The following is a 21,020-nucleotide window of genomic DNA, read 5'->3' as shown; positions in this document are numbered from 1 at the left end:
AAGCCTCCCTACTTTAATACTCCATTCCCTTTGAAGTAAACAACTTTCATTTGCCTTCCCTATTACCTGATGAAATTGGATGCTAGCTTTTTGTATTTATGGATGAGGACTCCCAAATCTCTGTTCTTCGGCTTTCTGTGGTTTTTCTCCATTCAGATAATATTCAGCTCCTCTATTCTCCCTACCAAGTAGATAATTGTACATTTTTTCTACATTATATTCCACCTGCCATGTCTTTGTTCACTTGCTGTCCCCTGCAAACACTGACATCCTCACCACTTCCCTTTCTGCTGGTTTTTGCGTTATCTGCAAACTTGGTTGGAATATATTCACTTTCCTGGTCAAAGTAATAATTACGGCCCAGCACTGCCCTTGTGTCACAGGTTGCCTTCCTAAAAATGTCCCCCTTATCCCAAATTTCTATCTTCTATTAGATAGCCAATCCTCTTTCCATATACTACTTCCAGAAACATGGGCATACCTTACATACTTTTCGCACATTTTCCTGACTATATCTATCTCATTCACAAATTTAACTATAATGCCTTCAGTCCCATCAAAATCATTAACATAAATTGTAAAGGGCCAAGACCCTGCAGGCATCACTAATCTCAAACTGCCATTCCAAAAATGGACCTATTATGCATCGTCTCCATTTTCTGCCATCCAGCCAATCTTGTATCTATGTTGTAATTTCCTAAACCATGAGCTCCTATATTACGTATAAACCTTTGCATGGCATCTTGCCAAATGCCTTCTCAAAATCCAAATATGGTACATCAACAGGTTCCCCTTTATCCACAATACATTATTCCTTCATAAGAACTCCAAACAATTGGTTAAATATGATTCTCTTTCACAAAACTAAGCCTCTTCACAATTGCCTTGATTTTTAAGTTCTGTGGATAGTCAGAGTCTGAGTGGAAATGTCAAAACTAGGGGCCGCAAATTGAGGGTGGGGGAGTTTAAAAGATGTGTGATGCATGTTTTTTTATACAGTGCTAGGTGCCTGGAATGCACTGCTAGAGGAGGAGGTACAAGCAGATCCATAGCAACATTTAAGAGGCATTTAGAAAGACTTATGAACAAGCAGGGAATATAGGGATATGGGCTATATGCAACCAAATGGGATTGGTTTGGAACGGCATCATGGTTGGTCCAGACATGGTGGGCCAAAGGAGCTACTCTTGTGCTGTACTGTTCCAAGTTCTATAACCTCCTTATTGATGGATAAATAACATTTTGCACAATGGACATCAAGCTAGGTAGTGTACATTCTTTGGATTTCTACTTCTTTCACTTCTTGAATAGAGAGATCATACTGTTAATTTCACTTTTGATGAAACCTTCTTAGAATCTAGTGAATTGCTTAAACTACCTCATAAGCGTTAAACCACTGCTTATACTGTTTCATTAGTCACCTCCAAGACTCTTGAATAAAGATCATCAGAACCCATGGATTTCTCAGCTCATAGCTCCAACACTATGCTCAGTACCACTTCCCTAGTTATTGTAATTTCACTAAGTTCCTCTTTTCTTTCCACCTTCTGATTTACAGCAATTATTGGGTTGTTTTTACACATTCTTACACACCCCCTCTATCCATCATCACTAACATCATAGAATTTCACAATACAGAAGGAGGTGATTTGACCCATTTTCTCTGCACCAGCTCCTGATAGGGCTAGATGAGTTGGTTGGCTCTATCCCCTTAGTTCTCTAAATTCATCACTTTCAAATATATATCCAGCTCTCTTTTAAAAACCTCTTTGAATACACCTCAATCACTCGCCTAGGCAGTGCTTTCCAAATCTTAACAATTGAGAGTATGGATGCTTCTCCGCATCATATTCCTAGCTCTCTTGCTGACAATCTTGAAATTGTGGCCCATGATTAGTGACGTATGCTTCTTTACCTTGGCAATATTGTTCATAATTTTGAAGACGTCAATAAGGTCAACTCTTAACCTCCTCTGTTCCAGGGAGAACAAGCCCAATTTCTCTAATCTTTCCCCATTCTTGCTATCAAAGTAAATCTCCTTTGTGCTCTCTCTAGAGCTTTAACATCCTTTCGTAAAGTTTCAGAACACAATACTCCAAATGTGGTATGACCAATGATTCATGCGTGGGAGACCATGCCTCACAAATCTGCTAGAGTTCTTTGATGAAGTGACCAGGAATGTTGATAAGGGCAGGGCAGTAGACGTCGTCTACATGGATTTCAGTGAGGCCTTTGATAAGGTTCCACATGGTAGGCTGCTCTGGAAAGTTAGATCTCATGGAATCTAGGGAGAGCTGGTAAATTGAATACACAATTGGCTTGATGGTAGAAAGTAGAGAGTAATTTTGGAAGGATGCTTGTTGGACTGGAGGTCTGTGATGAGTGGTGTGTTTCAGGGCTCAGTGCTTAGCCCATTGCTGTTTGTTATCTGTATCAATGATTTGGATGAGAATATACAAGGCATGATTAGTAACTTTGCAGATGACACTAAAACAGGCAGTATTGCAGACAGTGAGGAATTGCAGCAGGAACTTGTTCAGCTGGAGAAGTGGGCTGAGAGATGGCAAATGGAGTTTAATATAGATAAGTGTGAGGTGTTGCATTTTGGAAAGTCAAGGTAGGAGTTTTCATGGTGAATGGTAGGGTCTTAAGGAGTGTCATGGAACAGAGGGGCCTTGAAGTTCAGTTGCACAGTTCTGTAAAAGTGGAGTCACAGGTAGACAGGGTATGAAGGCTTTTGACACACTGGCCTTCATCAGTCAAGGCCCTGATGGTAGAAGTTGGGAAGTTACATTGCAGATGTACAGGACGTTGGTGAGGCTGCACTCAGAGTATTGTGATCAATTTTGGTCACTTTGCTGTAGGAAGGATGTTATTAAACTGGAAAGAGTGCCAAGGAGATTTACAAGGATGTTGCCAGGACTCAAGGGACTGAGTTACAGGGAGTGGTTGGATGCGCCAGGACCTTTTTTTTTAAAAAGAGCATTGGAGACTGAGGCGTTGAGGGGTGCCTTATAGAAGTGTAAAAAAAAAGAGCGGCATGGATAGGGTGCATGCACTCAGTCTTTTTCCCAGGTTTGCAGAATCGAGGACTGGAGGGCATCAGTTTACGGTAAGGAAAGAATACATTGGAACCTGAGAAGCAACTTATTTATATAGAGGGTGGTATGCATATGGAATGAGTGGAAGTGGTTGAGATAAGTACATTAACAACATTTAAAAGGCATTTGGATGGATACATGGATAGGAAAGATTGAGAAGGAAATATTTCAAGTGCAGGGAAATGGGGTTAACGTGGATGGATATTTTGGTCAGCATGGACCTGCTTGGGCTGAAGAGCTCATTTCTGTGCTGTAGGACTCTATGATTTGTAGTGGTGTAGCCTCACTTCCTTGCTTTTATATTCTATGCCTCTATTTATGAACCCAAGAATCCTATAAATGTTCTTACCCACTGTTTCAAATTATTTGGTCACCTTCAAAGAATTACGCACTTGAATCCAGAGGTCTTTCTGCTCCTGTACTCACTGAAAAGTTGCACCATTGAGACTGTATTGTGTCTCCATTCCCTCACATTTCTCTGCATTGAAATTCAGCTGCCGGCTGTCTGCCCATTTGACCAACTTGTCAAAGTCCCTGTGAAGTTGCTCAGCAGAATCCTCTCAATTCACTATTTTCCCAAAATTCGTGTTATATGAAAATTTAGAGATTTTTTTCTCAACACCAATCTCCGAGTCATTTATATAAAATCAGAAAAAGCAAGGCTCCCAACACGAATCCCTTGGAAGCAACACATTCAACTTATCTCCAATCTGAGAAATTACTATCTTTACATACCATCCATTACCTACCTTTTAGCCAACTGCTAATCCATCCTGCTAAGGACACATTTATCCCAAACTTTTCTAATTTGCTAATCAACCTGCCGTGCTCCATATCAAATACTTTGTGAAAGTTCAAATTTACAACATCCACAGCACTGCCCTCATTAACTATCTGTGCCACCTCAAAGAACTCAGTCAGATTTATCAGATCTGATCTGCCCTTGACAAAGCCACGTTGACTGTCTAGATTTAACTGCCCCCCACCCCGTGCATGTTTATCTTATCCTATTTTATGTCCTCCAACAGTTTTCACACTTTTAATGTCAAACTGACAGGTCTGTTTTTTCCCCCGAGTTATCCTCTGCCCCTTTCTTAAACAATAATGCCACATTTGCAATCCTCCAATGCCCTGGAATTAATCTTGTGTTCAAAGAAGCCTGGAAAATTTCTGTCAACAGCTCTACAATTTGTTCTATTACATTTCTCAGTCATACAAGCATGCATCCCATTTGAGCCTGGTAATATTTCCACCTCGATTGCAGCCAGCATTTCTACCACCTCCTTATCCATCATTATACTGCTTAGTTGCTCAACACTCAAATTTTCAACTAGGCATTCTCTCCTTTCATAATCTGATAAAGACAAAAGCAAAATACTTATTTAATACTTCCCCCATACTTTTGGTTCAGTAAGCAGCTTACCCTGCTTGTTCCTTCTTGGTCCTACTCTTATCCTTCAAAAAACTTTTATGATTAATATGTTTGGAAGCATTTTATTATTTGTTTTAGCACAGCCTGTCACCCTTCCCTTGTCCTTTCATCTTTGTACAATATCATGTCTGTCCTTCAAAGTCATTATTAACATCTATACATCCATCCAACAAATTCTCTTTTCATAGAAACAAAATACTGTAGATGCTGGAAACCTGAAATAAATACAGAGAATGATGGAACAATGCAGCAGGTCTGACAGTAAAGTAGAGTTTACATTTTTTGCTTTCCTCTTTGCAAAAATAGACAAGCACAAATTACCAAGTCCACCAACTATCTCATATGCAGAATGACAATGCAGAAGAGATAGCACTCTGAGAATCAGAGGACCCTTGGTATGACTAAGGTGTTCCAACTATCTGCTGACAGAATCAAATATTTCATAACCGTATGGCATTTAACATGCCCTCATGCTGATGTGATGTCTACAGCATATGAAATTTCACAGAATCGTAGTGTAATATGGTGCAAAAGGAAGCTATTTGGCCCATTGCATCTGCACCAACTTTTCAAAAGAGTATTAGTCACTGAAATTATTTGTTTTATTTCCCCCATACTCATGCATATTATTTCCATCCATCTTGTATTCGTCAATTGAATCTGCCTCTGCCACACTTCCATATTCCATACCTGGACTACTCACTGTGCAGAACATTTTTCTTGCATCACATTTACCCCTGTTGCAAATTACTTTAAATCCATGCTCTCTGGCTCTTGATCCTTTTAAGTGTTCGCAGTTTCTTCTAATCTATTCTGTCCAGCCTGCTTAGGACATTGAAAATCTCTATCAGATCTCCTCTGAGCCTCCTGCTCTCCAAAGGAAACAGTCTCAACTTCTTCAATTGATTCTCATGACTGAAATTTTTCAGTCCTGGAACTATTCTTGGAGATCCTTTCTGCACTCGCTCCAATACATTCGCATTCCTTCTGTAACAAGGTACCCGGAACCGTATGCAATACTCCAACTGAGGTCTACCAAGCAACTTATACAAGTTCAACATCATCTCTTTGCTCTTGCACTTTATGCTCATATTAATAAAGCCAAGGATACTGTCAGCTTTTATAATTGCTCACATTTGAACAACCTTAGCCTTGGTCATTCATCACCCTACTGATCCATAGAAAAGCAAAGCAGGAAAGTTGAACTGGACCATGACAGGGATTATAGTGAAAGGGGACATGAAAATGGTGTTTTAACTCAAAATGGTTCTCCATGCTCCAGAGCCCATGAATGTCACTGTCACATGTGCTGTCTTGTGTCCATATGGAGGAGTGCAGGTGCAGGTGGATGGGCAGGAGCTTTTAGCAGGGCCCTTGAGCACTTTCAAACCCAGAGGACTTCAGTTAAGATCAGCAACATGGATATAAGTGGCCTGCCTCTAACTGCTACAGTCACAGGCATTGAATTACAGAGAAGTGCTAGGCAAAGGAGGAGCAAAGATATGCAATACTAGTATGTTTAACAATGTTAGATTAAGTTTTTATGTTAAAGTCACTTAAATAAAATGCTTAATTACCAATTAATGCTTTCCAATTCTTGCTTTTTGGCTCACAAGTAGCTTTTTCAGGTTTGATGGTGAGTGCGAAGATACGTAGTGAAGATGTGAGTGACGAGGACATACGAAAATGATGCTTCATAGTGTTCAGGGCACTTTTGGAAGGTGGGAATTAACAAGTGACTTTTGCAACTGGTGGTGGTCAGCTGGGTGGGACGACTGGTATCCAAGTTATTCTCTGGCAATACATTGCTTACATCACTTTCTGTTCTCCTCTGCTCCCTAGAATTTGTGAAAGATCCTTAGCCTGCTGTATCTTGCTTGTCCTGCAGGTGCAAATCTCACTGTTATGCAAAATACAGCAAATCACAACTATTCTGGACGCCCATTCTGGTATGCACTGAAGTGCACATTCAAATAGATCTACATTTGAGAAACAGTGCATTGATGATTTTTTTCAATGGGACATCTGGTAATTACATGGCTTTCACTGTATCATTCCTGGACATCTTTCTTCAGGTTCCTGACATGTGAAATCAGCTGCACTCACTTTGCAATGACGATAACCAACAACCTGTCCTCAAATTCCCATACAGGTGCAATGGTCAAGAAAGACAACAATGCCTCTTCATCCTCAGGTGGCTCAGGAAATTTGGTATGTCCATGAGGACTTTCACCAACTTCTACAGATGCACAATTGAAAGCATAGTCTGGGTGCATAACGGCCTAGTATGGCAACTCTGCCCAGAACTGTTAGAAACTACCGATGGACGTGTGGATAGCCCAAACCATCACAGAAGCCAACCTTCCATTCATGGACACTATTTACATGGCTTGCTGCCACAGAAAGGCTGCCAATGTCATCAATGACCCATTGGGCTCTGGTAACGAGCTCCAACAACCTCGCCCATCAGGCAGAAGGTATAGAAGCCTGAACTCATGCACGAGGTTCAGATACAGCTTCTTCATGGCCATTATTAGACTGATGAATGGACTCTTTAATGCAGCTCTTGCTAATGTTTATCTCACCTAACGCATCTCCATGTAATGTCACCTGTATGCCTCTGTCTAAATCTTTTTGATCTGTACATCCTTGCTTACTATGATCTACCTGTACTGTTCATAAACAAAACTTCAGTATAAGGGGCAATAAATCAATTAATCAAATCAACCGGTGAGAAACCAGACAACATCCCTGCTTCCAGGTGAGGGATTGCTCGGAAGGATGGGCAGCAGGATGAAAGTGTATTGTAGCTGTCTGGGCATCCTGCAAATATTTTCACGGATTATGTAGTTGCACACAACCTGCACTTTGCTGAAATGTAAACTCTCAGAACTGACAGACACTCCTGACGGTTTTATGAGTACCTTAAGTACAAAGTGTGCAAATGGTGCTTTGTGCCTGTGACAAGCCAAGCAGAGCCTCGAACTTAAACATGCACTCTTTTTGACTGGTGTCATTAGAGGTCAAGTTGACATAACAGATTGGCAAGGCAAGAAAGCAATTTATAATGCATTTGTGTTTTATAAACTCTTGATATCCTGCAACTATCTCTGTATTAGCCCTGGAATGACCTAGAAGCAAAGTAGTAGATGAGTTGCTGAACACAATGGACCATCACCTTCTGATGGATACCCTGAGCTTCCTCAGACACTGGTATTTTAACATGCCAAGAAAGTTCAACTTCTGCTTGAAGGTATTGCCTTCTGCTAACTGTACTTCTCTCTAGATATCTCTCCCCTAAGCAAATGTGGGTTCATGAGCAATAAGGGTTTTTCTGGTGCAAGTTCTACTTCGGTCGTGGATTGAGATCCTGCTGCTGCCATTGCGGTAGTCATCTAGTTCCTCATTTGATGTCCAATGAAACACAGGAGAAGTGACACCCATGTTGGTCTGACAGATAAGAGTTCCAAAGTGCAGATAACACAGAAGCCCTACAGTCAAAGGTTAAACTGCAAAGCCCGAGTTAATATGTCATCATTGACCGATGAACATATTGGAAGTTGATAAATACATTTCTCGCAAGGGCGTTACACAGTCTAGGTCGAACAAACTGGGGTGAAATGCTGTTGGACCCAACCTCCTGAAGCTCATGTATCTTCCTGGAGTTCATTCTCCACTGGAACCAAAGCCCAATGCTATGGCAACAGTATCTTGTATTCATATTTTGCTTTTGACATTAAAGAAAGGTCCAAACCATAAGTAAGAAAAATATGAATGTTTGATATTTATGCAACAAACCACTGCTGATTATTGCTTATAGCTTCACACGATTATCTACTTCCAAACTTAAGTAAGACCATAAGATGTATGAGGTAGGCCACTCAGCCCATTCAGTTTGCTATTCAATGTGATCATGACTGATCTGATAATCCTCAAAACCATATTCCTGCCTTTTCTCTATTACCCAAGATTCCCTCACTGATTAACATTCTGTCTTAGCCTTAAATATCCTTCATGGATATCCTTCATCCACCTCAACATAACTTTGTCTTCCCCCTGAGTGAGATTCTCAAGTTCAAGATACCCCATTTCTTCTTTTGCCCATTCACCAATTCAATTTCACATCCTCTCCCACTTACCAAACAATATCAGCTGCTTACAAGTCCATTCAACCTAATTAGACAAGTCGAGAGGAGAAATCTGTTCATATAACATAGCTGATAGCAGGCATGCATTGATTCTCTGTGGGCAATCAGCACCAAGGATCACTACCTACATGGTTTTCCTCATTGTTTTGCCATGCAAATAAATTTCTTTCCCAATATATCATACTTGCTTTCCCATGTATCCAACACATTAACAGCAGTCTGTTTTGCTTCCCCTTTCATCAGTTCTGCCCTGCATGCTACTCACAAATCAACTGCTGTCATTCCTGACAAGCTATTCTCCATCAGCTCTTTCAGCCCCTCATCCCGCTTTTGGTAAGATTCTGCTGCATCACTATTTCCCTCTCTGTCCTTGATCTTCCCCAGTTACTATTTGCTAAAGTCACCTCCTCCTGTCTTCCCTTTTTAGGTTTTGATAAGAATAGTCAGAAAAATCTGCCATCATATTCCTAACATAACATACTGGCTTCGGATAAAGAATTTCATAAATTTTGCTGTGTTACCCTTCACAATGAAATAAATTACTTTTGCCACGTTGGCAATTAATTTCTGATCTTCCAAATTTCATTCATCTGATGACTACTCAATTCCTCTCTGTCAAATCCGTGATGGTCAAACAGAAAATTTCATCTCATCATCATCACCATGCAAAGCTAATATTAAAAAAAATTCACTCAGTAGACAACCAAATTATGTAGCTGAGGATTTAATATATAGCAGCATTAGGTATATAAATAAATTCATTGCATCTTTTGCAATACATTCACAGGTCCTTACAAAGGAAGATGGCCATCCAATTCAAATGATTCTAGGATTTTGCCTCTCCTATACTGTCCAGAATTCTATCACATCTGTGATCATTCTCTCATCAAAAAGTTATTTATGCATTTGAAACTCACTTTAGTCTTGTTCTCGGTGTGTATTTTGAAGTAAGATTCCAAATTAACCTATGATTGACTATCTTCTTTAGACTGAAATCTTTGCCCTTAGAGATCCCTGTTGAAAACCTAGTTGTGCTATTTTTGGAAGGCTGTGCTGGCACAGCTGATTGTGTGTTTGATGTCCCCTTCGACATTGACTGGTTAAGAATGCTACTGCCAAAATGTGGCCAGCGTGCATCATCATCTAAAATCTCCCCAACAATAATAATAGCTACAGGGTAGGCGTTTGTCTTGACAATCAATGAGAGATCAATCTTTTTGTGTGCAGAGTTGAAAAGATCAAAGGTGTATCTTGATTTTGATTCCAGCATCAGTGACAGCTTTGCATTTGTTAGCAAATTGCAAATTATGGATATGCTGGAGAATGAGTCACCACCAGTACCTCTGGGCATTGAAAATTTCCATTGATGTGTCTCTGCAAGATGCTCACAGAAGACGATTCCCCAGCATTGCAACCATGATCATGCAAAATCAGCACCACCGGTCTGACCATGATCTGCATGCCAAATAGTCAGCTTCCAAAGCAGATCATCTTTTTGTAGTTTAAGGATAGCACCCAATCTTAACTGGGACTGTGAAAACATTTTACAGAGACTCTGAAGACCTCATTGAAAAGGGAACAAATTGACATTTTCACCTGGAAGGAACTATTCATTAGCTGTGCAATGAGACAACATCTCCTGCAAAAAGCTTCAACACAACCATAAACGACCACACAAACTCTAGTGCAGAAAAGCAACAAAAGCAGAAGGGGAGAGCGCAGAAACTTGTCCAGAGAACTTGTCACCCTCAGGGAACTCATGCTTCCTCTGCCAAAAAAGCCATGGCTTCTGGATTGACCAGCTGATTCACCTGAGACAAGCCACAAAGTCTGGCAGATGTCATCCTCAATTCTCAAGACAGATGAAAAAGATGGCAGCTCCCTTTTTTAAACACCATATAATCATTTCTCTGATGCCTCATTTCCAGCTGAAATATTCCAGTCTTTCAGCAGAATCCTGACTCTAGGAATGTGGCTTTTCTCTGAATGAGAGATTCCCCATTTTATCAGAGAGTAGAACAGATCATAATGCCCAATCTACGGGCTAACCAAAGCACTGCATAATTTGATCATCATTTCCTATGACTGGTGTGTAAACGATTTGGCTTTAGAGCTCTGTATTTTCCATTACATTGTGAATAAATACTTTGCAGTGCCTGTAAATGTTCAAATGGTATGATTATGAAAACTTCCAGGTCTCAGCTTCATCTTTGGCTGTTTCAAATTAATTCTCAGAACAGGCAAGTCAGTTATTTTTCTTCCATTGGCAATATTTATCGATAGACTGTATTAAATTTCATTGGCAATTTTTGGTCCCCTTGCATATTTTGTTTCTGTTATTATAACATCAGCACTTTCCTTCAATCCAGTACCCCTCCAGGTTTGGTATCACTTGAAGAGTTGGCCAATGGGCATTCAGTCTCTCAATCCATGCAATTGATTTAGTTTGAATTTCTAATTTTGAGGAACTCCATTAACTTTTCAAACCTTTCAGCTAATGTTTTATCCAATTCCCAATCACCACATTGAATTATCTAACAGGTGCATATGTGACATTTTCTTCAAATGTATGTGATATTTTGAAGGTTACCAAAGTACAATGCTCTGCCATTTCATCAAAGATATCAAGTAGATTGTCAGGTAGGGTACTCCTATTTAAAGCCATTTTATTTGTTTACTTGCTGACTGCAGTACTAAAACAAGCTTATTTCAGACAACCAATTCCATTACTTTACCTGGAATTGAAGACTAATTGGCTTGTTTTACTTCACTTATTATACTACTTTTTTGCTGAAAAACAGACACCACAATAGCCAGTTTCTGATCTTTTAGAACTTACCCAGCATTTACTAATTTATTCATGCCAATTCTGCGTATTGCCTTGGTATGATCATTTTAAATAAAACAGTGAATATTTGTAAGGTAAGGTAAGAACAGAGGAAGTAATCATTCAGAATATTTAATACTAGTGCACATTTTGTGTTTCAAAATTACTTGATTCTTTTAAATGTGTTTTCCTCTTCTCTGGCAGTCTCCTTGCAATTGCAGTCCTGAAGTGATGTGTTTTACTATTCTCTGCAGCTATGCGTTTTATATGTCTCTCTTTGCCCTTCTGTCTTGCAAAGAGTCTGAAAAGGATTTTTTTTTCTGATTTAATTGTAGTTGATTAGGATCACACCAGTTTAATCATGGTTTGCTAATCCTTAATTTTTTTCTAGAAACTAATTTTTTTTTTTAAAAAGGTATTTTAGTGGCTTCTACCTTCATGCTAGTAAATACCCTCCTTCAAACTATACTTGTAAAATGTTCCTTTTTTCCTTATTATTTAGGTTTACTTTGATCATTCTATAATTACTGTACACTAAAATATGTTACAACTTCAATTTACATTGTATATTGTCTACGTAATTTACAAATATCAGGCAAAGACGATCATCTGCTGTGCACTGCGTTGAGATGCATTTGCCAACTCTGGCTCGCTCATATGGCATTGATTGAAATCACACATTCAAATAAACTTTCCTTGTCTTGCACATACCTCTTTTCCCTTCAGAGTAAACTGACCCTAGCCTTATACAGATCTGAAGCATAGCTACAGTGTTAACTTGGACTTCTTCACATTAAAGATTTATATGTAAAATAGGCCTGGGCTGGATTACATAGTCTGCATGTTTACATGTTTGGCTACATGTAGTTATGATTGCAGCTGATGGAGTTACTAGACGAGTCAGATCTTAATGAAATTTGCTTGGATAGATGATATATTTATTTTTAAATTTAGTTTGTCAAAGTGATATATTCACACCAGTCTGCACATTTCTTCGGCAACAGATATTTACTACACAAAAGGTGACTGAAAATACAAAGATGACAGTGTGGAGCTGGACGAACCCAGCAGGCCAGGCAGCATTAGAGGAGCAGGAAAGTTGACATTTTGGAACCAAACTATTAAAATAAATAGCACAGGAGGGGGTTACTTCCCTTTGTGAGAAAGTCAATGACAAGAAAGCATAACCTCAGAGTAAGGGATTGCACAGTTCATACAGAAACAAGGAGGAATTCCTTCTGAGGGCAGTCAGTCAGTCAGTCAATCTTTACTTTGGACATCTGTTGACGCTGAGTCATTAAGTATGTTGGAGGCTAAGACTGGAAATTTTTTTTTAAACTCGGTAAGAAAATCAAAGTTTATGGAGAAAAGATAGGAAAGTGGAGTTGAGGATTATCAATCAGCCATGCTTTTATTAAAGTGGAAGGGTAGATTTGATGGGCCAAATGGTGTATTTCTGCTCTTAAATCTTATGGTTAAATATATATGACAGTTAGAATGATCTCAAATCACATAGAAGGTTTTCAACTTTTTTCTCAATATCATATTAAAAGAAACTGAAGACCCCAGTGACATTATACCCTCAGTTTCAATTATTTTGAATTCTACTTAACTGTCTCTTGACAGTTTCTTTGCCATGGACTGATTCGTCATTTATATAAACGATTTGGATGAGAATATAGAAGGCACGGTTAGTAAGTTTGCAGACAAAGCCAAAATCGGTGACATAGTAGACAGCAAAGAGGGGTTTCTAAGGCTACAAAGGGACCTTGACCAAATGGGTCAATGGGCTGAAATCTGGGTAAATGCGAGGTACTGCATTTTGGTACAACAAATAAGGTTAGGGCTTATACAATGGTTATGTTGTAGAAAAGAGGGGCCTAGGGGTTCAGGTTTGGCTGGGGACAAGGCAATAATGCCTATTCCGTCCACAGATCATCTTTGATACATCAATGCTTGTTACCAAGCTTCAGGCAGGATAAATTTGTCAACATATTTTCTCTTCGCTCACTGGGCTGTTCACTGCTCATCACAAAGTAATTTAGGAAAGGAATTTATTTTTGCACGAAAGCATCTCAGAATGTTGATATTTCATCAAGTCAAGACAAAGACTATATTTTTAGAGTGAGGGTATGTGAGACCAACCTCCTTTACTCTTTCAAAGTCAGAACTGTTTTTAAGAGAATTACTCAACAGTAATGCCCAATAAAATAATGACAGGATCTTTAGTCAAACATATTATCACTCCTACACAGATATATTAGTGCTCCTTAACTAAAATGCAAGAGGCTGTAGAACATTCTCACAAACATTTTTCAAAGTCACTTGCTGAATTGCTAAAGCAAAATGTCCACCAATACAATACTAAATGCCGCCTTATTAATAAATCTTAATGTTAGATAGAAAAAGCAAACGTTTATTAATTTACCTCTGTATCCTTGATCAGTTTCCCTGAGATCTATCAAGGTGATGGGCTGGAAATTTAAATCCCACAAACGAACACAGCCATCTCTGCCTCCTGTGGCAAATCCTTCCTCACAGGCATTCATACTGAAGATTCCTGACTAAATGAATTTCAAATAAAACATCACTTTTATGTTACTGTTATCATGTGTAATATGAGCTTTTTATTGCAGCAGTACAAAACAGGGACCATCTTGAAATAGGCAATTCAAAAGATCACACATAATCAACTTGTGTTACCTGCACTTACAAATAACTACCAATAATATTGCATTTTAATTTGTCAGGCATGGAAACATATCAATTTTGATGTTTTGTCTCTCCAAAACCCATAAGTTGTTCTCCCCCACGAGAAGCATATAGAAAACCACCCTCAGGGACAGAGTGTCTATCTATCTCCATCCTCAATCACATTAAATAACACTTATTGGAAGTGGAAAGCAAATTCTTATATTTTGGGTCCATGATGCCAGATAATCTCTCTTGATGAAGTTCACAATTGACATATTAGGAACACATCTATCACCATTCACTGATCTTTGAAAGGTGGATGAAATAACTTCAAGCTGACTCTTAATATTAAAAGATAATAAAATGTGAGGCTGGATGAACACAGCAGGCCAAGCAGCATCTCAGGTGCACAAAAGCTGACGTTTCGGGCCTAGACCCTTCATCAGATGAAAGGGTCTAGGCCCAAAACATCAGCTTTTGTGCTCCTGCGATGCTGCTTGGCCTGCTGTGTTCATCCAGCCTCACATTTTATTATCTTGGAATCTCCAGCATCTGCAGTTCCCATTATCTCTTAATATTAAAATGCTGGTTTATGAGATTTCTGTTCTAAGCTCCCTAGCTGTATGGCTATAAAATAATGATGACCTACAACTGACAAGAAAGAAAGCTTAACAACTTTAATCTTCACTTTGTAGCAATTTCTGGCTACCTAATGGAAAACAAAATCAGGTACAGAACATTCCCATCCAAGATAAAGCTCCCAAGTACGTCAGCACTCCTCAAACAGATGTGACTTTGCTGGAAGGCAGTCACATGTTGAAGGATTCTCTGTTTGGTGAGGTAGCTGGAGACAAACTATCAATAGGATTCCCAAAGCACTCCACTTCAAAATTTTTGCAACTGTGACATGAAGGCCTTAAACATCGATTCTCATTCCTGGGAGGCACTTGCTGGCTTTAAAAGAAAATCAACTCTGTGCTGGAGTATGCCTCCATGATTATCAAGTGCTTTGCATGGCAGCTTTGCAACAGGTGTCAACATCAGAAATGACAACTCTCAATAACATCTCATAACAACTTCATATGCAGCATTTGCAGAAGTTACTGCCTCTCATGGATTGGTATTTTTGCTGAAGGCTGAAGAAACATCTTAAGCTACCACATTTCCCAATAGATTTGCTTTGCTGTACATCTGCTATCTCATGCAAAAGGAAGGACACCGATGATAAGTAACATATAATTGAGTGTGGCATCAACAGTACACAAAACTTTGAACTACAAAAATGCTGTGCTTGCGTCTTAACTGATTAGACTTTTTGACTTGAATGACTTTTTATTAAAACAAAGCAAAAGGAAGTCTGGGCACACTGACTAAAGACTGTAAGTAAAACAGGATAAAAGGACTGAAAAAGAGAAAATTAGCTCTGAAATATATTTACTATGGCTTTGTAGACAAGCACTTTGCACATAAGTAGGTCACCCACATGAACTGTGCAAAGTCCCATATGTACAGTGTGAGTTTAGTGAGCACAGTCTGGTTTTGGAGGTTTTGGTTGAGGGATAAATGTTTATGCTGGATTTTCCATAACAGATACAAGAAATGATTAGATCAGATAATTAAGCTACTAGGATGATGTACTATCAACCAGGTGTTCCAGCTGCATTTTATATTTTTGGATGGTCTTTGACATTTATTTTAAATCATTTATATTTCTCATTATTGCTTTGCCACTGATCACAAACTTGTCAACACACAATCACACATTGAAAACTTCAATAATCTCCATTTCTCTTAGACATTTAGAAAGGTCTGGTGTCTATTATCAATGGTTAAATTTCAACAATTAAATGGCAAGTAAATTGCTCAAAGCCTTAATCTAAACTCTCAGACATATTCAAACTTTGAAAACCAAAGTTTGCCATTTATTTGATATCTCGCTTCAGAAAGAATGAACATTATTTAGTTTTTTTTAAATTAAAAGCAATACAATTCTCATTACACATACTTACCCCATGTGCACTGTGGATAGTCCGCACAAGATTAATCCCTTTCCATACATAAATATCACCATTTAGTGCTCCTGAATAAGTAATCTCATCACGTGCACATGCTAGGCACAAAATAGTTTGGAGCTCTCCAGTTTTACCAAACACACCCCGTTTTGCCGTCAAAGCATTCCCACATAAACTCCAAAACTGAAAAAGAAAATAAAAATCAACTTTTGGTTTTTAAGATGTAAACAAAGGAAGTATTATTTCCAGTTAAATAGTTTAATATCTAAAAGAATTTTTTTTAAAAAGTAGGCTCTTTACAGCATGCATCGGTATTTTAGTCTCAGAAAATAGAGAGTAAACATGTTAGTTACAGAGTTAAAGAGGAATCACATTGCAATGACAGGCCATTCAGCCCACTGGCCTGTCTATACTAGTTTTTGTGCTGGCAGACTATTGAATGTTTGCACGACTGGAAATGAATAACTCCACACCTTTACAGTCACATGCTTTGTCTAGCCCCTTCCACAATTTTAATCTTGCATTCAACAGCTCATCACAAAAAAAAGTGTGTTCCAAAAGCAGAATTATAAGTTAAACAACTTCAATCTTTCACTGAGAATGGAGATTTAAAAAATTTCACAAGCAATTAAAGTTAAAATTATGAGCATACACTATCTCAACAATTATTACAAATTTGGACATGAGGTACTGTAATGAGAAAGTGTTTCAGACAGTTTTGTGTTAGTACAGAAACCGCTGTACACATTTAAGTAATTTCTCAATGTTATAAATGTTTATAAACTATCAGCCCTGATACCTTCCATGAAAAAGTTTGTGGTATACAAATGACACGTACTCTGCAAAGTTCCTCTGAACCACAGTTATCAATACAGATTCCCTGTTGACATAACTAGAAAGGTTAAGTGCTCACCAATAGGATTCTCATTGATCTACTTCACGGGGGAGTGAGCTTGGCAGTGGTGGCGGGGGGGGGGGGGGGGGGGGGTGGGAACAAAGGGATTTGTATCCCATGTAATCTATCTCCAGGAATAAAAGACCCTGACTGCCTTTCTTGATTTTTACTTTTTACTTCTTGCCTTCATGTCATTTATGGTTTAAACATTAGTCAGGGCCAGAAAGATGATTGAAACTGGTCAAGAAACCAAAGAAAAGATTAGAAGAACTCCCCAAGTGTTTTTCTTCTATTTGTCCTGCTTTTTAAATTATTTTGGATGCTGTTGGTAGAGTGTACTGTAACATGGGGCTGCAGGAGACAGTTTGTCCTTAATTTTATGTTTCATTGTAATTGTAAAAGAAAACTCAGATTTAAAACTTATGCAAACTTGTACTATTTTCTAGGTTAACAACTGGTGAGTAAACATCATGATTGGGACCATATTCATTGAAAGCTTTACAAGAGGTGAATTGTTAAAACTAAGCATGCTAGCTCACATAAATCGAGAAATAAAACACAGGGTTTTGATTTTAAGAAATAAGTTCTCTTTATAAAGACCATTACCTAAATGAATAGACAAAAAAAAGTGTCCTGGAAGAAGTGTGCAGCGTGGCAACATAATACCTCAAAATATCTGCGGTCACTCTGCTGCTGAGTCACCTTAAATCAAGTGCAATTAATTGAGGAGATCACACTTAAAGAAAATCTTTTATTCAGATAAATGCACAAATATAGTGACACATAGAAAGTAATAAAAATGAATAATTTTATATATAAAAATAATGCCAATCAGGACTGTTTAACCAACCATTCTAAATTCTTAAATGAGGGAGGCAGTGACTTAGTGTTAACATCACTGGATTAGTAATCTAAAATCACCAAGGATGTGAGTTTGGATCTTATCACGGCAGATACTGAAATCTGAATGGAATAAAAATCTGGTACAATTGACATTTAGAATATAACAGATTTGGTCCACGAATGTGCTTCAGACAGAGAATGGAAATCTACCATCCTTACCTCCTCTGTTTCAATGTGACTCTGCAGAAATATGATTGCCCAAAGGCAGTTAAGAGTCAATGACAGATGGACAATAAATGCTGACCTAGAAGTAATGTTCACATTCCATGTAAGAATTATATAAATTCTCCTTCCTAAATTAAATGGCACATCTCCCCACACTCCCCACTTTGTTTGACAAATCATATGCAAAGAAATCTCATCACGACTAGATGCAATGGTGAATTGTTGGGAGGATACAGAGATGTTGCAGTGTGATTCGGACAGGCTCATGAGTGGGTAAATGCATGGCAGAATCAGTATTTTGAGGTTAAATCAGAGGTTATCCACTTTGATAGCAACAATATGAAGACAGATTATTAATTGTATGGCTGTAATTTGAGAGATGGGAATGTTCAACAAGACCTGAGTGTCCTCATGCATCAAACAAAGAAAGTAAGCACCCAGGTATACAATAGGCAGTACAGTAGGTAAATTGTATGCTAGCCTTCATAGCAACAGCATTTGGATACAGGAACAAGGACATATTGCTGAAATTATACAGGGCACTGGTGAGGCCACACCTAGACTACTATGTGCAGTTTTGGCCCCATTATCTGAGGAAGGATGTTCTTGCTACTTTAGGGACTAAAGCAAAGGTTTATCAGACTGATTCATGATATAACAGGACGGACGTATGATGAGAGATTGAGTTGGTTAAGATTGCATTCACTGGAGTTTAAAAGAATGGAGGTGGGGTGGTGTCTCAGAAAAGTATAAAATTTTAACAGGACTAGACAGGTTAGATGTGGGAAGGATGTTCCCAACAGTGGTGGAGGAGTCCAGAGCCAGGGGTCATAGTGTTTATAATAAGGGATAAGCTATTTACAATTGAGATGAAGAGAAATTTCTTCACCCAGAGAGTGGTATGTCTGCAAGTTTCACTACCACAGCAAGTGGTTGAGGCCAAAACATTGTGTTTTCAAGAAGGAGGTAAAGCTTTTGTGATTAAAGGGGTCAGGGCATATGGAAGGAAGGGGTTCTGAGGAAGGGTCACTGGACCTGAAACATTAACTCTGTTTTTCCTTCACAGATGCTGCCAGACGTGCTGAGCTTTTCCAGCAAATTTGTTTTTGTCCTTATGGGAGGAGGGCCAGTTCAGGGTATTGAACTCGATGTTCAGGCACCATCACATTGAATGGCACAGTGGGTTTGAGGGTCAAATGGTCTACTCCTATCTTCAATGTTAATGGGAAAAATCTTGTCCTTTCCACCTTCATGCTGATTAAGCCATTGTCAATAAGCAATTAATGCCCAATGTTTTAGCAGGATTTCGACAAACAAATTCTGCATGTGTAGCTATATGCTCCTGGGGAATTCTATGTTCAAAGACACTCAGTGTCTAATCATGTGATGTAGCATCTGAAAGTGGGGTCCAGTAAGTGGCACTACCTTATTCTTGATGCCAACGTCCCCGATGCCTCTTCCCCGTGACACCCTTCCCTCCATAATCTCCAGTTGTCCTAGATGAATGTGGCTCCAACACTCAAGAAGCTCAACATCATGCACTGCAAAGCAGCCCACTTGATTGACATCCTACTCACTACCTTAAATATTCAGTGATAATGGGAACTGCAGATGCTGGAGAATCCAGAATAATAAAGTGTGAAGCTGGATGAACACAGCAGGCCAAGCAGCATCTCAGGAGTACAAAAGCTGATGTTTTGGGCCTCGACCCTTCGTCAGAGAGGGGGATGGGGAGAGGGTTCTGGAATAAATAGGGCAAGAGGGGGAGGCGGACCAAAGATGGAGAGAAAAGAAGATAGGTGGAGAGGAGAGTATAGGTGAGGAGGTACGGAGGGGATAGGTCAGTCCAGGGAAGACGGACAGGTCAAGGAGGCGGGATGAGGTAATAGGTAGGAAATGGAGGTGCGGCTTGAGGTGGGAGGAAGGGATGGGTGAGAGGAAGAACAGGTTAGGGAAGCAGAGACAGGCTAGGCTGGTTTTGGGATGCAGTAGGGGAAGGGGAGATTTTGAAGCTTGTGAAGTCCACATTGATACCAATAGGCTGCAGGGTTCCCAAGCGGAATATGAGTTGCTGTTCCTGCAGCCTTCGGGTGGCATCATTGTGGCACTGCAGGAGGCCCATGATGGACATGTCGTCTGAGGAATGGGAGGGTTCTTCAAGGACCGCAACTTTTCCCCCCGCAGTGATCGAGAACGCCTTTGACCGCGTCTCCCGCAACACATCCCTCACATCCCGGCCCCGCCACAATCGCCGAAAGAGGATCCCCCTCGTTCTCACACACCACCCCACCAACCTCTGGATACAACGTATCATCCTCCGACACTTCCGCCATCTACAATCCGACCCCACCACCCAAGACATTTTTCCATCCCCACCCCTGTCTGCTTTCCGGAGAGACCACTCTCTCCTTGACTCCCTTGTCCACTCCACACTCCCCTCCAACCCCACCACACCCGGCACCTTCCCCTGCAACCGCAGGAAGTGCTACATTTGCCCCCACACCTCCTCCCTCACCCCTATCCCAGGCCCCAAGATGACCTTCCATATCAAGCAGATGTTCACCTGCACATCTGCCAATGTGGTATATTGTATCCATTGCACCCGGCGTGGCTTCCTCTACATTGGGGATACCAAGCGGAGGCTTGGTGACCGCTTTGAAGAACACCTCCGCTCGGTTCGCAATAAACAACTGCACCTCCCAGTCACAAAACATTTCAACTCCCCCTCCCATTCCTCAGACGACATGTCCATCATGGGCCTCCTGCAGTGCCACAATGATGCCACCTGAAGGCTGCAGGAACAGCAACTCTCATTCCGCTTGGGAACCCTGCAGCCCAATGGT

At 39.8% G+C, this 21,020-nt stretch overlaps 1 protein-coding gene across 5 annotated transcripts in view; it reads right to left on the bottom strand.

Moving 5' to 3' along the window:
- eml5 (EMAP like 5) overlaps window positions 1-21,020 on the bottom strand; it is a 222,168-nt gene that overhangs the window by 150,874 nt on the left and 50,274 nt on the right. For all 5 annotated transcript variants that reach the window (XR_009446227.1, XM_048538474.2, XM_048538475.2 and 2 more), the window contains exons 5-6: window positions 16,212-16,397; window positions 13,937-14,072 (exon numbers count right to left, since the gene is read on the bottom strand). Coding sequence is in view for 4 of the 5 variants with exons in the window: in XM_048538474.2 (XP_048394431.1) it covers window positions 13,937-14,072; window positions 16,212-16,397 (322 nt within the window). In the remaining variant the exon portion in view is untranslated. The remainder of the gene's footprint in view (window positions 1-13,936; window positions 14,073-16,211; window positions 16,398-21,020) is intronic.

This window comes from Stegostoma tigrinum, chromosome 10, assembly GCF_030684315.1.
Source record: "Stegostoma tigrinum isolate sSteTig4 chromosome 10, sSteTig4.hap1, whole genome shotgun sequence".
Lineage (NCBI taxonomy): Eukaryota > Metazoa > Chordata > Chondrichthyes > Orectolobiformes > Stegostomatidae > Stegostoma > Stegostoma tigrinum.
The sequence above is the reverse complement of the archived record's forward strand: the minus strand, read 5'-3'. Positions and strand labels throughout refer to the sequence as shown.